Source organism: Maniola jurtina, chromosome 13, assembly GCF_905333055.1.
Source record: "Maniola jurtina chromosome 13, ilManJurt1.1, whole genome shotgun sequence".
NCBI lineage: Eukaryota > Metazoa > Arthropoda > Insecta > Lepidoptera > Nymphalidae > Maniola > Maniola jurtina.
Window position 1 is genome coordinate 6,936,088 of NC_060041.1, and position 17,627 is coordinate 6,953,714.

The 17,627-nt window shown below is 36.6% G+C and overlaps 2 protein-coding genes across 6 annotated transcripts in view; both read right to left on the reverse strand.

Annotated features, from left to right (window-relative positions):
- Nucleotides 1-140: 140 nt before the first annotated feature.
- On the reverse strand, nucleotides 141-3,680 carry LOC123871448 (zinc metalloproteinase nas-14-like). The gene is made up of 7 exons (XM_045915278.1): nucleotides 3,458-3,680; nucleotides 2,704-2,871; nucleotides 2,477-2,623; nucleotides 1,690-1,845; nucleotides 929-1,062; nucleotides 488-573; nucleotides 141-309 (listed from the first exon to the last, which is right to left on the reverse strand). Exons 1-7 carry the CDS (start codon nucleotides 3,645-3,647, stop codon nucleotides 219-221), a joined length of 972 nt encoding a protein of 323 aa, XP_045771234.1. The 5' UTR covers nucleotides 3,648-3,680; the 3' UTR covers nucleotides 141-218.
- Nucleotides 3,681-10,039: 6,359 nt separating this feature from the next.
- The window catches only part of LOC123871436 (max-binding protein MNT-like), a 46,779-nt gene continuing 39,191 nt past the window's right edge, over nucleotides 10,040-17,627 (reverse strand). For 4 of the 5 annotated variants that reach the window (XM_045915248.1, XM_045915245.1, XM_045915247.1 and 1 more), the window contains 2 exons: nucleotides 13,865-13,953; nucleotides 10,040-13,562 (listed from right to left, as the gene is read on the reverse strand). In XM_045915248.1, coding sequence (XP_045771204.1) covers nucleotides 13,407-13,562; nucleotides 13,865-13,953 — 245 coding nt within the window. In that variant the 3' untranslated portion in view covers nucleotides 10,040-13,406. The remainder of the gene's footprint in view (nucleotides 13,563-13,864; nucleotides 13,954-17,627) is intronic. The other variant, XM_045915246.1, reaches the window with a different exon arrangement.

Here is a 17,627-nt window from a genome sequence, read left to right on the forward strand (position 1 = left end):
ATCTAAGTATATCCATGCAGACGAAGTTGCGGGCATTATCTTATTTAGATACAATTAAATTAAAACACAATGTACTTTAAAAAACTTATTTAATTAACTATGTCATGTTTAATTTATATACTGACTAATAGTAAAAGTAAACTACCTACTTAATATAATTATATTATACAGACTAGGTTACAGAGCAAAGACATCAATGTAAAAAATATAAGAGGTTTTTAAACCATGATCGATCTTCGTGACTTAGATCCGAAAAAATTATGCCATATTTGGCCAACCCATCCAGATGAAGTTGTAGATGTAGGCTCTCTGAAAATATCAAAATTCATATTTAATTAAATAAGGTAAATTTCAAATTCTATTATTGTTATGTTTGCCAGGGTTATTGTGTTGTTTAATTGATGTTTTTTTCTAAAATTTGAATTGGTCTGTATATTTTTATACTTTTACGACTTAGCCAACTCCTACAAATTAGTGTACAACTTACTCTTTTTTACAATTATACATGTTGTTAAGTTTTTTTACGTCCCCACGGCTGAGTCCCTCTCGCTGACCAAGTTTTACGTCTTTAATCTGCAACAAAAGAGTGTAATTTGACTTAGGTACGTAACTAGCACGTATTACTACTGTGTAATATTAGATACTTAGATACTGATTAATTTGTGTTAAAGTGGCAACCATAATAATTATCAAGCTTATAATAATTTAGTGCGCGTGGAAACTAAGGGGTAGTATGGGTTTAATAACCCGAAAGGAGATGTATCTATTCGTACTCCTTTAAAAAGGTTGAAGGTAATTTGGTATTGATAATAATAATAAGAGGCATTCTACAAAACCATAGAACAAAACTCTAAGGTATTTTCACAAATCTAGGAAGTTATCAACTGACAAGCGACATGACTAAGCCAAAGATTCGTCGATAAATTACCTTGGGAACAATGGTCTTCTGCGAATTTTTAGAGAAAGCATACTCAGAATAATGCATTACGCTGTTGTAATCATAGGATACCCCGTAGTCATCTGTGCGCTTAGAATCTGCCTTCTTGAAATTATTTTCTGCACCTGAAAAGGTTTTTTAACAATTTTATATTGGCTGTTGATATTGACAGTCAAAGCTCCGCGGGAATAAAATAGATAATAGTACTTATGTTTCCATTGCTGCAGCTTTGACTGTAATTGGTTCTTAGGCAAACTTTTATGGGGCAGAGCAATCTTCTATCGTGCGCGCGTGTACATCGATCCGAGCTAATACGCTAACAAAGAGTGCGTGAAAGAGAACACAGTTCGCATCGTTGCGTGGTAGAAAGACAAATACGAGCAAACAATTCCATTCTATTCCATCAGCCTGTATGCGTCCACAGCTGGACATAGGCCTTTCCAAGATCGCGCCACCAAACACGGTCCTCCGCCTTCCTCATCCACCCGCTCCCCGCCACCTTCTTCAGGTCATCGGTCAAAACAATATTGTGCAAAAATTCACTCTTCATGTACGGAAAGGTACGAAGCTATCTGTATATAATATCAGCGCTATTGATCTTGATCTTATATTCCTAACTAAACTAATGTCGATCGATAGACTGCACTGCTAGACGGAGGACAGGACTGCTATTCAGGAGTCATTTGTCCTTCCTTCTTAACGGGATCGTGAGGTTCTAATATTTGTAAATTATTACAGTGACAAAAATTTACCGGATTTGATGTTGCCATATTGTATGGTGACAAAGTCGTCCCTCTCCGGTCGACTTTGCTCGTGCAAAAATCCGACAGCATGCAGAAACTCATGCAGTACAGTGCCCTTCTTACTCACACAGCCTGGCGCTTGCAGGTTTAACTCTTGACGCCCACCTAAAGTGTAGTTAGTACAGTTTATTGGTTTCCAAAAATGAAATCAGTTGACTAATGTTACATGGAAGCCGGGTTTGCATTCAGCTGATCACAAGTTAATTTTTTACATTGATTGGTTGTAACCTAACACGTTGGTTGTAACCTATTTTTTGATTGAGTTTCTTGCCCACTCTTCTAGAGTCTGTTCCGAAACGTTGGCGTTGCGTTGGTAGGTAGATTTTTTACCGATCATAAACGCCTAAGTGAAGTAACTACAATGAGTTTAGATTTATACAACTGCCTACTTAATAAGTTACGGTAATATCGAAACATATTACCTAACTGTATATCTTTACCAACCTAGAGTTTCCTTTAATTATGTGTGTACATGTAAAATATAGTTAACCATTCTAATCTGCAGTATTCCCACAATGCTAAAAATGGATATTCAAGTATATTCAAGGCGTAGATTGTGTGGCGTGGACACATTGCCTCACTCATTTGGCGGTTTTCCTGATGAGTGATGCAGCAATGTCCATGGGCAGACAAATATAACATAAGATATAAAAAGCAAGAATTGATGGAGCGACTAGCGAACTGACTGTTTCAGATTTAGTATTTTCTTTAAACACTTTCTTTAGTACACACTTACCAAGCCGCCCTACACTGGACCAACAGCCCGTGTTAGTGTTCGTTACGTAAATGTAATCTGTTTGCCCGCTGTAAGGCACGAAGCGGAGACAGGTAAGCCGATGGTAGTCCGCTATGGCTTTCATGATCATGTCACGCTGGTCTTTGCCTGGAAACAAGATCATTCTTGTTTAACGTCATACATGAAAACATACTAATGTACTTATGTACACTAAGTGTTCAACTTACTGAATGATCCTGCAATTTTGTATGGTACAATGCCATCTGGCCATCTTGATGTTTGTTCACGAACACCGTTCTTCGCAAATTGCGGCATTAGAATATCACCTTCCGCATATCCTCCCATTTCCTCGGGATTCATGAGCGACGACTCTGTCCATTGCGCAACCGTGTCACCTAAAAGACAAGTCGTAATAAAAAAAACACGACTACCCTACCAAAAACGAACTAAAAAGTTAAAAAAAACACATTTGAAAATGTCGCCACTCGCCATACAGATTTTTAGGGTTCCGTACCTCAAAAGGAAAAACGGAACCCTTAAAGGATCACTTTGTTGACTGTCTGTCTGTATGACCGTCGTGTCTGTCAAGAAACCTATAGGGTACTTCCCGTTGACCTAGAATCATTTTGGCAGGTAGGTAAGTCTTATAGCACAAGTACAGGAATTAATCTGAAAACCGCGAATTTGTAGTCACATCATCTAAAAAAAAAAATGTTTCAATTTTCAAAGTAAGATAACTATACCAAGTGGGGTATCATATGAAAGGACTTTACCTGTACATTCAAAAACAGATTTTTATTTATTTTTATGCATAATAGTTTATGCAAAATGTTGGAAAAAATACTCGAGTATGGAACCCTCAGTGCGCGAGTCTGACTGGTACTTGGCCGTTTTTTTTGCAACAAACATTGTTTTACAGAAAAGGAAGTAGGCATTTTTTCAGACCATGATACAGAACTAAAAAAGGAAATTGAATCTCACCACTTTCATTTTTCGGAGTTCCGAATGCCTCTGGTCCCAAACTAGATATATCTATAACAGAATCATCACCATCGATGCTGTTTTCTAAGAGAGCATCCACAATTATTACGTCCGAATCATCATCGTTTACTGGAAGTGTATTGAATCCAGAAAACAAGACTAAGTTTATTAATAGAAACAACATTTCCATCTTATGTTTTTAAACTCCCAATTTTCTTGAAAGGCTGCTAAGACTATCAAAGTTGGAAAAGGTATGGTGAAAATTCGTAGTTCACCGAATATATACAAAAGCATAGTGTACACAGACCATCTACAGTTCGTTACTCCTTTGTGATAAAGGATTTAAGTACGAAGGAAATAAAATAAAAACACCACGATAAGGAGTGTGTTAAAGTTTGTTTTATTAATGACAATACAAGCTAATTAGGATTATTTAACTATGTAGTTTTCCGGATGTTAACTTTATCACAGTTTCCGTATTTTATATAAATTACGTCTTGCATGTCAAATCCACTCTAATATACGTAACGTGTTTTTCAACAGATATGTATAAGCTACACGCCTTTACTAGTTTACCCTTCTTTCTTTCCCTTTAGATTAAGCCGCCTGTTCCGAATAGTATCACTAACATATGAATCTATATAAAGTAACTAATCTTTAAACCTAAAAGAAAATTCATACCTACTTATAGGATACTTATATATATAGGAAGATGAGTACTTACGTACCTACTAGGTACGTTGGCAGTTGGCAAGTCCAAATTGCCCGACGACACATCACAAGCACGGGAAATTGGGGAACATTTCCCAGAGGCGTAGCTACCGGCTACGAGTGTGGAATGTAGCTGCGTAGCATTTTACTACTTTCAGGGTTCCGTACCTCAAAAGGAAAAAGGAACCCTTATAGGATTATTACTTTTACCCTTATTTGCTTTTAAACTTTGTTGTCTGTCTGTCCGTATTTTTGTCTGAGTGTTCGCGCATTAAGCTGTAAACTTAGTTACAACGGGATTTTTAAAAACAGTAAATCCACATGAAGTCGCGGCCTCATACACTAGGTACACTCTGGTAATAGTTTTAATGCGGAAGTATCTGTTTTACAGTTACCTTTTCAAGGCTCAACCGCCTTGAAGAAAGGCACAGTGGCAGGCTTGTCAAAAAGTACCCGAGGGGTTTTTATCAGATTCTAAGTAGTTGATTTCGATCCCTTTTGCAGATAAATGATGTTAACCTGGAATTTAGGATGTGTCGCTTTATACCCCATATCCCTAATCGGTTTCTAGTTTCTACACAGCATCGTACTATGATGCTGAATCGCTTGCCGGTGCGGCTTTACTGGTAGGATCTAAACCATAGCTCGTGCTAGAGAATCATAGCCATGGTCGAAGTCCCCCACCAGATCAGACCAGAGACAAGCCCCAGGACTTTCCACTTATACTATAAAGCGACAGAGTTCATCACGCAATTAGGGAGGTTGTCATCCTTGACAACCTCCCTAATTGCGTGATGAACTCTGTCGTGCGTGATGAAGGTGGGCATCAGTAACGAGTAAGCTGTTAACATTTTTTTGACTTTAATAAAATTAGTAACAGATATGTAGGTACCTAAATGGTTTAATTGCAGGTTCGTATTTTGCCTAATACCTACGCTGCTAGCCAGGAAGAACCCTTTGGCTATAATGCTAGGCTAAGTAGGTACTTTTTGTCTCGGGAAAGAGGTTCTACGACTTTTACGCGATTTAAAAACCTACATTCACGTTAGCGAAATCGCTAAAGTTACAGAAATAAAAGCAGCTCATCTCCCCTTTAATTAGGTTTCTATCGAAATATCTACTCGGTATTAATCCATTATATCTAAGAGTAAGTAAATAAGGAAAAATATTGCATCACGTTCGGAAATGTTTTTAATTTTTATCGTAATATCATGTCGACCTAAATGTTACCGGATGCTGTCGCTACCGGTGTACATAACCTTCAGACTTCAACGTAAATCATTTTATTTATTTGTCTTATGCATGAACGCAGAACAGACAATACTTACTTAATAGTGGCAGGTTAGTAGTAGGTACATACTTAATTGCTTGTTTATAGCTAGGTGCCTATCTCATGGACGGCCTATCTACATATATGTACCTAAATACCATTTAGACGCACAATGCCAAGAACAAAAAATCCCAAAATTGAAGTCATCATGTTCAACTCATCGCAGACCCACTACTAAGCACAGGTGTCCTCTAATATAATGTGAAGGGGCTAGAGTTAGACCAATGAAAAACTACTTACGCATAATATCTAACAAGCTTAGTGCCAAAATCGAAATGCTTGAATACCTAGTATAGGTAGTACCCTACCAGCCAGCTAGGTCTGTTGCTATGTGCCTAATTCATTGAAATAAATTAATGTCCCTAGAGTAGAGATCGTTGACCTAATTCGATTAATAGTTTCCATTTTCAAGTAGTGAGGGTGGTGTAGAACATTATTGCTGTTCTTTCGTATAATCGTAAATAATTGATCTATCATTAGATAAACAGAAATAGGGGACCCGTATTTTTGGAATATTTAATAGAATCTTCTTACTGTAGATATTTAGGTAATGCTAGGTTTAAGTCGAGTGATTAAGAAAAACGTCCAAATTAAATATATAACTTCGTGTATTTCTAACACATTAGAACTTTATACACTACAATATTTACATGAGCATTCGCTTCACAATATTACAATTAAAATAGATTTCTCTCTTACTTTAAAATATTTATACAATTTTCATACCTACACTATTAATATTAGGCAAAGTGACAAATCACTTCCACAGCTAAGATAAATCGTATATTGTTATAAATTATTTTTACAAATATATATTATGCCGCGTACAGACTAAATGCAAGCGTAGGCGAATTGTGGGCGTGCCGATTGATACCGAACGTTCGCTCGCCCCGCTGTTGTAGAATCAGCGAACGTGAACGAATTTTAGGGGAGACCGAGGAGGTTTGTGACAGTTGTTACGTATAACAATTTTTTGAAGTATTTAGTTTTGTAATGATGAGCTTTAGTGCGCGATACGTATTGATTTCATCATCATCATCATTATCATCATCAACCCATCGCCAACATACTGTAAAGCACTGGTCTCCTCCACTGGTGAATAAGAAGGGTTAGGCCCAAGTCTGCCACGCTGGCCCAGTGCGGATTGGTAGACTACATTGATTGATTTACAGGATATCAAAGTACCTATTGATCAAAAACTTTCTGCGATTTTTTGACACAAACTTAAAATTACAATATTTAAAAAAAAAGCATTTGCTCTCCTCGCTGATTCTACAACAGCGAACGCGAGCGGGCGTTCGGTTTCCATCGGCCACGTCTACAATTCGGCTTCGCTTATCTTCACTGTTCGATCTGTACATGGCTTTAAACTGAATACTGGAGCGAATTCAGAGAACTTATTGATATTTAATGGGTTAACTTTTAAGAATGGAAATACCCAATTGGAAATGATACGATTCGGGGCGATGAGATTTAGTTCTGCGTTACATTCGACCAATCTAAGTAGAATAATTTGTTTTTGTATCTTCGTACATATAATGTGATTTTGGCTGGGCAGTGGGCAATAAACATACACATTGTGATTTTTACAAAAAATAAACTTTGACAGTTGACAAGGATTAAGAGTAATTTGGGGTGCTATTGAAGTTCAATTTAAAAAAAAATTACATGGAATTAAAAAAAAATTAGACTGAGTGTATAAACGAATAGCATTTTGTCGACGACGGCAGCAGTCACCTGTTGTCAACAAAGTATCGCTCGTTTGTGAGCCATTTATTATAGTGCGCGACAGGTTGAGATGGCAATCGGGGTATGAGGCGTGGGGACACCGGGCACACTCGCACGTCACCCGCAGCGGGTTAGCGCGGGGCTGTGCGGGTGTACGGGGCGTCCCCACCCCGGTTGCCATCTCAACCTGTCACGCATAGACCTGTTTGACGAATCTAGGAGCGACGAAGCTTCAGTTATTGTAAAAATTTTAATAAGATATGGACTTTTTTCACAGTACCAATGATTGTATTCAAGCATTTATAAATACAGCTTTTTTAATACAATTGCTCAAAAAGTGGCGTATTGCAGGGACGTAAAGCGTTCGGGATGTGGGCTATTACATACTCGTGCTTTTTCTTTACCTTTCCCGCACTCGTGCTTTTTCTTTCCCAACTGTCAAAATATTAAAAAGAAAAACCAACCATGAAGTTTTTACTAAAAAAATTCATAGAAGTTTTTATGATTCATGCAAATACGTATTTCTAATAAGAAGCTACTAATTTGTTTCAATATCAGATTTAATGATTTGATTGAATGAGTTTGGTTAGGTTTCATTTCATTTCATCTCATTAAATTTCATTTTCATTTCATATCAATAAAAAACTTCTACTGAAGACTTGGCTGTATGGGCATAGTTCCCTTTGAAGAAAAAAAAAAACTCTGCTTTCTACGGTTGGCGCCATTTTTCAGAAATTTTCTTTGCTAGTTTAGTTGTTGGTTGCCTAAAATGAGTAATTTCGACCCTAGTTTTTTTATATCTATTAACAATAAAGTTGTTTTAAATTAAATTAAATAAGTTAGTTGAGTTTATTGTGTTTTTACTATTTTATTAAATTGCTTCATTTTTTCGCAACTGTATTAAAAATAGTCGTTCAGTACACGTGCGGAACCGTCATTGCAACTCGTTCCGACTGTCAACCCTCGCCTTCAGCTACGCCTCGGCTCGGGTAGACATTTGTCGGAACTCTTTGCAATGACAGCCTTTCCGCACTTGTAATGAAATATACTATTCTGCAATGGAAGCCATGAGAATTCCTTTTTGTAAAAAAACGTTTTTTCACTGTTTACAATAATATCGGTTCTGGGAAAATTTGAATTATAATTTTGCTGTGAGATTTCGCTCGAATGTTCTAATTCAATTTAAAACAAGTATTCATCTGCAATGAATCACAATCACGAGGAAGGATAAGACCAGTCGGATCTTATCAGAAATTGATAGAAAAAAATTCTGACTAGTGCCGTAAAGGCTGATCTACACTTGCGCATGCCCATGAACTGTATATGCAACGCGTATCGTAAAAACATAATATGGGCGTGTCCACGAGTCGTTTGCGAGTCGCATGCTTCACGCACAAGTCACGGGATGCATTCGTGTTTTTGGGAGTGAGACAGATTTTTTTTCTAGCGGACATTAACTGATAATGCGGGCGGCTTAAAATTCTATCCATTCAAAATTATAGGCATGCTATAAGGACAACTCGCGGCTAGATTCAACGCAGACAAAATTTAAAGCTGCCTAGCTCCATACCGAACATTCGAATAGCAAGTCTAGTACTTAGTCGTGTCAGCGCTTACGATGAGCGTGAAAAGAAAACCAGCTAAAGATCATAATAAGTTTCTCAGTTCTTATTCTTAGCGAGAATAATTCCCTTGCACGGGTTTCGTAACTCCCGAGTAAAGAATATGCTCGCTTGAGCCGCATTTTCACTAGTCGATCTAGGTACGTTCTACCTTGACTTGAGCAGTTTAACGAAGACGTAATAGAAAACTTATTTGCACGTTTTGTTGAAATCGCAATCGAAATCAGCATAGACAAAAACATAGCCGAATAAATGAGTCAACAGGAATTAAATTAATTTGTGAATTAATTATAATTGATGCAAGAAATTATGCAAATTCTAAAAAGGCGAAAAGCTTTTCAACTTTAGTCGATTAAAACTAAAGTCAATCGACTTGGTCGAAGTATAGGTGATACACAGACGATTAGTTATCAGTTGAACGATCAATCGTTCTATACCCAGGTCGATCCGTGAAAACGCGGCTTTAGCAATACACGGAAATCTGATACCTATTCAATTTATTATCCTAATGAATGCTGTCAGCTGCTTTTTTCCACTTTCTAAGACCTACTTATCACAAAAAATATTCCTTCACACATAGATAAGCCACATTTTCATTATTAAAATAAGAATCCATTATACGCTCTATTTATCTATAAACACGCGATTATTAGAAATTGACAACACCTAAAGACGTTTTTTGTACAGAGTTTCGAGTTCTACAGTATCTAACTTCACACATCACAGATATTATATAGAAAAAATAAACTTTATCTTGTTAATCTATACATAACAAGTACCGATTCAGCTTAATTCTAAATATTCACAATTACAAATGTTAACCCATTCCATTTTGTGTTTATCTGTTGTAAAACGGTATGAAACATAATCTTCCGCGGTTCTTGATACAAAGCTAAAAAGGTGACTAATACTATAATATAAAACATGTCCTTGATAATAGAAAATTTTTTTTACAAATTAAAATATTGTGTAATAAATAATATTAAACATATTTTATAGTCTTACTAATAAATGTATACACTTTTATATACCTGATTTAAATAAAAATTCGTTTCTGTAAATTTTACGCTTCTGCGCAACGAGTGAAGGAGTAGCTTTTTTTTAACTTAAGCATATAAACCGCGAGTAGGTACACTTTTATTAGTAAGGGTCTTAATAAATTTATTTTAGGAATCAAACGATTTCGGAAAAGATATTTACTCAGGCTTTTACTCAAAAAAAATTACACACTGCTTATACACAGGCATGCCTTATAAACATCTAATGTATGACAGAAAGATGTTGAAGCGTTCAGTGTGTAAATTACTATTAGTAAAGGCCTAAATGTAATATACACCTTCGAATCCGCTCCAAACTATATTAATTAAGCTTTGCAGTTAGGTATATAAATTTTGCTTATTTTACTGGCTCTAAATAAATAAATATAATTTAAATAATATTTTTTTACATTCGTATCATTACAGTTCTGTACAAATCACATGGAATTAATTTGTTTGTAGAAAAATATAAAGTAAATTTTACCTACGCTAGCGTAACAGATTGGCCGGACGATATAAACAGACACCCCATTTGTCACTTTGCTATCACTGTCTTTGTTTTATCTACCACAATGAAACATTTGCACGTAAGCAGGGCACTCACCTAGCCGTGTAGCATTTAAGGTATCTGTTACTGTATCAACTTAGCCTCGACAGCTGAACGGTTGAGGAGCGGACTGAATTCCGAAAGGTCAGCGGTTCAAACCCCACCCGTTGCCCTATTGTCGTACCCACTCCTGGCACAAACATTACGCTTAATTGGAGGGGAAAGGGGGAGTATTAGTCATGATGAGCATGGCTAATATTCTTTTTTTTAAACTATCAAGTTAGTACGTAGACACGAGCCCGCTTCGAGCCGCTCGCACGTGGTGCGCAGTAAGTTCGCAATGACCCGTCGAGTTGCAGTATCAGTGCGAACCCACTTGCAGGTTGATACAGTATCAGATACGTTACTTGCTACACGGCTAGGTGAGTACCCTGCTTAAATAGCAAGCGCCTGCTTCTCACACCCCCCGGCATTTTGTTACCATGATCCTTTGAGAGACTAGATCAGGAGCCTAATACACGTTTGGACAAAATGTTGGACCATTTGAGTCTTCTCCATACACACGTACTTTACTGATGTTTACTTAAACTAAGCCATTAAGATAAGATATATCTTTTTATCATCTAAGCCCGAAAACAATAAATGAATTTATTTTAAATATGACCCTTGAAACATCACTTGGACACATTGTCCCATTGCACTAGTCCATCGTGTACTAGACCCTTCAGGTTTTTTGGCTGTCCAAAACTCATATATCCGAGAAATATGATTAGGGCGTTTGTTACATTTTGTGCAATACTTTTAGAACATAGAAGTTTCTCATATATGCGCGTTCTTACTTTACAACACTTGTGAATCTCATATTTGATTTTATTGCTAAAGCTCATACGAGTAAAACGGACGAGAATTTAACAATAGAAAACTGTTCTAAAAGCGTTTCTGCGTGGTGAAGCCACATTTACATTTAACTTTTGGGTGACTACAAAAATCTTTAAAGTCAGTGGCATATTAAAATGTGGCTGATTCTCTTGTACAAAATCTCTAAATTTAACTAAAATGATAGGATAGCACTATAGATTTAGGTCTGTCAATTTAGTTTAGTTGAGATTTGTGTACAAGAGAATTTGACATATTGTCTGTCAAAAAAGATTGTGACGCGCACTGAAAGGCACTCTGTACTCTACTCATACATTTTGTACTAGACCTTCCCAGATTCAGAATTTTGCCAGATCAGACGTACGCTGCTGATGTTCGCAAAGCGAATGCCCCAGAAAATTTCCAAACAGACAATTTCTAATACTAATAATATGCGGCCGGCCTAAGACTTGATTTTTAATTTTGGTGATTGGCTGAATTTATAGTATTCTTGATGCATCTGTACATTTTAGCTAATATTGTGAGAGCGACTAATCAGAAGTTATCACTTTGTAGCAAAACCAATCATAACTTTGTAGATCAAATCAATTACAATACCGTCGTCCAAAACCTATATGCAAATGGCTCTAGGTGTCATAAACACGTAGTTCGTGTCACGACAGCAACATGGTAGAGAGGTGTTAATGTAGCCACAAAAATACATTAAAGACGACATTTGCGCATAGCTCAAAACTTCCCTTAAGATAAATTCAACATCGAATTATTGCTTGTTAAATTGGGCAGTGAACATAGGTTACCAACAGGCGACAACCGTTTCAGAACATACGAGCAAGTGACCGCGCACTGACGCAAATGCATTTCTCTCCTCTTTCAAACACGTATAATGTATACACGTGTTTATTTAAAACAAACAACATAAATTAAAATATAATGTGTCATAAATAATAAATAGTCTTTAGATCAAATAAAATATTTGTGTACAAAAAGTCTAACTGACCAAGATTTTGGGTGTTATTAACAATTAGTTTGCCTAAGGTTCAGCGCTAACAAAACCGCACATGACGCCCGCATGGTCGAGCACTTTACCGACGAATAAATAATTAAATATCGTCTTTATCCACTTCAAATAGACTCTAATTTTGAATTCCGTGGAGTTGTTTCTTGGTGTTGCCAGAGATTCCCTCAAAGGTATGGTAAAGGGTAAGTTTATACTAAACTGTTACTTAAAAGTACACTATTTTTTACAAGATTGCACAACACGAAGGACTGTTATGTGTTTTGATTAAATACAAAAAAAAAACAAAGAATGCTCCTGTTATTTTCTGTTGGTGACAGTTTTCCACTTTTGGGTATTTCGTCCTATTTTAGAGCGAAACAACTAATACTAGGCACGGCTTAGGACTTTTTTTTAATGATGACAGGGATTGGGTTTGGGGTAAAAATAAACTTCAGCTGGTAACCCTGTTTTTTTATACCAATCAACCCACCCAATGTATAAAATAAAAACTGTCAGAATTCCACGAAATTAAAAATCAGGCTTTAGTTAATACTATGAAATATAGGGTTACTCGAGCATGCTCGCGGATAACCGGAAGATATGGTGCTCGAGTACGGCCAGGTACTAATCTAGCAGTAATTGTTAAAAGTAAAATAAATCAGCTCAAATATATCATATACACCACGTTAACATCAAAGTCTAAAATATGTATTGCATTATGTAGTATGTAATATCGCCAGTTTTGTGATAATATCAAAAACAAGCTGTGACAGTTGTATACAAAACTTATAAAAGACTTCTCGGCTTGTCTCTATATTTTGTTATCAAAAGAAAGAGACAATATGTCTTAAAGAATACGTAAGTTAATCATTTAACATGTTTTTCCAAGTTTCATCAAAATACAGGTATCAAAACTTATTTGTTGGTGTAAACATGACGTTAGTTATTAAAACCGCAAGATTTGTCTCCTGGCCTTGTGTTTTGTCTAGACTTGTCCCTGGCCACAGGCTCCTAGTAACTTCGAGTTGTTTATAACACCATTGTATGTGTGGACAGTTAGTCTGAGTCCATTTATAGTCTCGCTCACAGCACGGGCTCCGGTCACGTGTGTTCGTGCGGGTGGGGCTGGTGCGGCTGGTGCGGCTCGTGCGCGCTGGACACCACGACTACGGGCTTGACGATGGTGGTCGCGCTGAGGTACTGCGCGCTCACCGTCAGCGGCGCCACGGTGCCTTTCACCATCTGCGTCTCCACCATCTGACAAAGCCATTCAAACAATCATTTTGCTAGAATAATGGAGTAACGTATCGTTATCGCTAGCCGTACCCGGCACGCGGGTACAGCTAACGATAACTAAAACTAAAAAAAAAAAACTAAAATGGACAAACAGTTAATTAGTATTTTCGATTAAAAGTAAGATAACTATACCAAGTGGGGTATCATATGAAAGGGCGTACACATTCCAAAACAGATTTTTTTTCAGACTTTTTGCAGTCATACGCCTCGTGAACAGTACTCCAGTACTGTTTTGCGCGCACTATACAGAAAAATAATAATACCTTATGTGTGAGTGTGTGCGTTTGCAACAAGTGCGCCGCCGGCTGCGACACCACGATCGGCGTCAGTCCACTGACTACCACGCTGCCTTCTGAAACAACACACATCTATATACTATGGCTGCAACTATTTTGCTCAGTCTGTAACTCTGTCTCTACCCTATCCGCGAAGGTTTTTTTAAAACTTCAGATACAAGTTATCTCTTGACTGCAATCTCACCTGGTAGTAAGTGATGATGCAGTCTAAGATGGAAGCGGGCTAACTTGGAAGAGATATGGCAGTTTTTATTAAACTCATAGCCCTTTGGTTTCTACACGGCATCGTACTGGAACGCTAAATCGCTGGGCGCCACGGCTTTGCCAGTAGGGTGGTAACTAGCCACGGCCAAAGCCTCCTACCAGACGAAACGTTATGTACTTGTACAAAGCAACGCCTATTCTATACAACATAGTTTGCCTACTACCAACATAGCCGCTGGGATAGCTTAGCTAAATTCTTTCCGCGGATAGAGTATAGGCCTATCTATTCACTATCTCAGTGGCTATATTAGTAGTTTACTATGGAAAGTGTTGACACTATGTGGCATGACAATATGTGGTTCCTTAAGAGGAAAACCATCTCGAATGACTTAGACGATTTCACCTTCAAACTAGCAATTTTGACATGTCATGACCCTCTATTGACAATTAATCAAGCAGACATTTCAATCTGCGAAATTTACGCGGACTTTTAGTATTTTGACGTAGGAGGGTAAAAGATCCAGTACATGAACGAATAAGGATTACCCTGACTTTCACCTAAAATTAAGATATATGAGAATTGTTCTATATATAATTTTTATTTTTTGTGTATCTGTACACAGTATATCAAAAAATCAAATAAAATGCGTGGTATTAATTATTATAAATTATTTTATTTAACAAAAGGATAAATTGCCAGTAAATGAACTGGAAATTTCAGTGAATGAACGAACTCTATCTAGTGCATAAACTCTCGATTCCTATTAATAAATTCTTAAGTATATTTTCGGCTTGGAATTTAAAAAAAAATGTCAGATTTTCAGTTTTTGACTTATTATATATTTTTTTCTACATTTTGCGCGATAAATCAAAAACTCTTTTACATAATAATAATAAATAAAACCTGTTTTAGAATGTATAATAGAGCCCTTTCATATGATATTATCCCCTTTGGTATAGTTATCTTAGTTTGAAAGTCACCTAAATTTTCTGGAAAACAGTCCAAATGACTACAGAGAAAATGAAACTTAACGCCCTTGTTGCATCCAAGTCGCTGGAAGTGCAACATCAGCTACTGAATGTGTTAAGAGTAGTGAGAATAATATACCGTAACACAAGTGTCTGATGTTATCAGATTTGTTCCTTTGAGCCGAGAAGCCACATGTTCTGATGCTTTTTAGACAATCTAAGATCTCTCATTAAGTGATCCAAATAATTTTGATTGAATAGTCTAAGTTGAGATGTAAAAAAGTCACTACATCGTCACTACCTTCTGAAAGTTCTTGAAATGGTAGATTAGAGGTACTGGGTTGGGGCTGAGGTACAGATTTATCACCAGAAGTCAGAATCGTTCAAATTGCAGACTGCAAGTTACAATAGAGCCGCTTGGAACAATTTTTTTGCTGTTTCTTCTGGTAATATTCACAACGCAGAAATAATAATCATCATGGTGTTTAGATGGTTCGCGCCAAATAATAAATTTTTTTTTAGTAAAAGTAGTTAACTATTCTTATTTGCTCATAAACGCAACGAGGAAATACAGCTTCCACATATCAAAATTGGAGTCCAGGCCTTGCTGTTAGCTGCTAATGGGTTCTCAAAGTAGCCCGAGTATGCTTGTTTTACTGGGCACAAAAGGAAAGAATGAAAGGAGCTTACCCAGTACATCTTAAAAGATCCGTTATAGATACATGCATCCTGCCATGCCTTACCTATGCCAGCCAAACATGGGTCCAGACAAAGAATATAAAAAGAAATAGTAACTTGCTAAAGGGCGATGGCAAGTTGCATAAATTAAGCAAAAAATATTCAAAGTGAGAATTGAAGACATAAGAAAAAAGACAAAGCCTACAGACACCTTGAGACATGCCCTAAAACTGCAATGCAAATGGTCATATTGTATCGATTTTTACAGATGAAAGAAGGACAGGTAGGTAGACCGAAGACGCGTTGGTCTAATGCTATTGTGCAAATCGCGAGAGAAAATTAGCTTGATAGTACCAAAGACAGAGAGAAATGGGGATACCCAAGAGGGATCCATATCCATACCATATCCAATCCATATCCATATAGTCGGTTTTATTTTTCTTTTGAAAATTTTTTATTTCAAAATTTTTAGTGGCCCCACTGTACTATAATAATATGCCATGCCCAGCTAAAACCCTACTGTTTACTAAGCAATTACACTGCTCGCGAGCAATTTGCTCTTATCCATTGAGGAGTTCTGTTCTCCATCTCAGAAGATATTCATCAGAACTTCATCAAATTTATATGGGACCACCTGCAAAGTATACCTAGCTTTTCAAAAAAAAATAATTTCCAAATCGGTCCAGGCGTCTTTGAGCAATCGGTGAACATACATTAAAAAAAAATTGAATTTGCTCTTATCCATTGAGGAGTTCTGTTCTCCATCTTCAAAGATATTCATCAGATCTTTACCAAATTTATATGGGACCACTTGCAAAGTATACCCTATCAAACAAAAAAAAAAATCCAAATCAGTCCAGGCGTCTTTGAGTAATCGGGGAACATACATAAAAAAAAAGATACCGACGAATTCAGAACCTCTTCCTTTTTTTAAAGTCGGTTAAAAATATACTAAGATTTACTAACATGGTGTTATACCACAGAGTAGCAAACAGAGGCAAAGCTTCTAAGAAGCGAGCAAATTTTATAACTATTTTGGTAGGGTTGGCACTGGAGGATACAATTTAATTAACAATAGTTATTTGTTCAACAAGATGGTAAAGTTTGTTTTTGTTGTGATTGCCTAGTTTAAATATCGATCAATAGATCTAAATATCGATTTTAACGAAATCAGTCAATTTAGAAAGAATTATAAATGGTGCCAACTTTTTTAAATTTTGGTTACAGTTTCCTATTTTGTGATCCCAGGGAGCTCTAAATATCGATTTTGAACGAAATCGGTCAATTAACAAAGAATTTCAAAATGGCGTCGACTTTTTTAAATTTTGGTAACAGTTTCTTATTTTGTGATCCCAGGGAGCTCTAAATATCGATTTTGAACGAAATCGGTCAATTAACAAAGCATTTCAAAATGGCGTCGACTTTTTTAAATTTTGGTAACAGTTTCTTATTTCGTGATCCCAGGGAGCTCTAAATATCGATTTTGAACGAAATCGGTCAATTAACAAAGAATTTCAAAATGGCGTCGACTTTTTTAAATTTTGGTAACAGTTTCTTATTTTGTGATCCCAGGGAGCTCTAAATATCGATTTTGAACGAAATCGGTCAATTAACAAATAATTTCAAAATGGCGTCGACTTTTTAAATTTTGGTAACAGTTTCTTATTTCGTGATCCCAGGGAGCTCTAAATATCGATTTTGAACGAAATCGGTCAATTAACAAAGAATTTCAAAATGGCGTCGACTTTTTTAAATTTTGGTAACAGTTTCTTATTTTGTGATCCCAGGGAGCTCTAAATATCGATTTTGAACGAAATCGGTCAATTAACAAAGAATTTCAAAATGGCCTCAACTTTTTTAAATTTTGGTAACAGTTTCT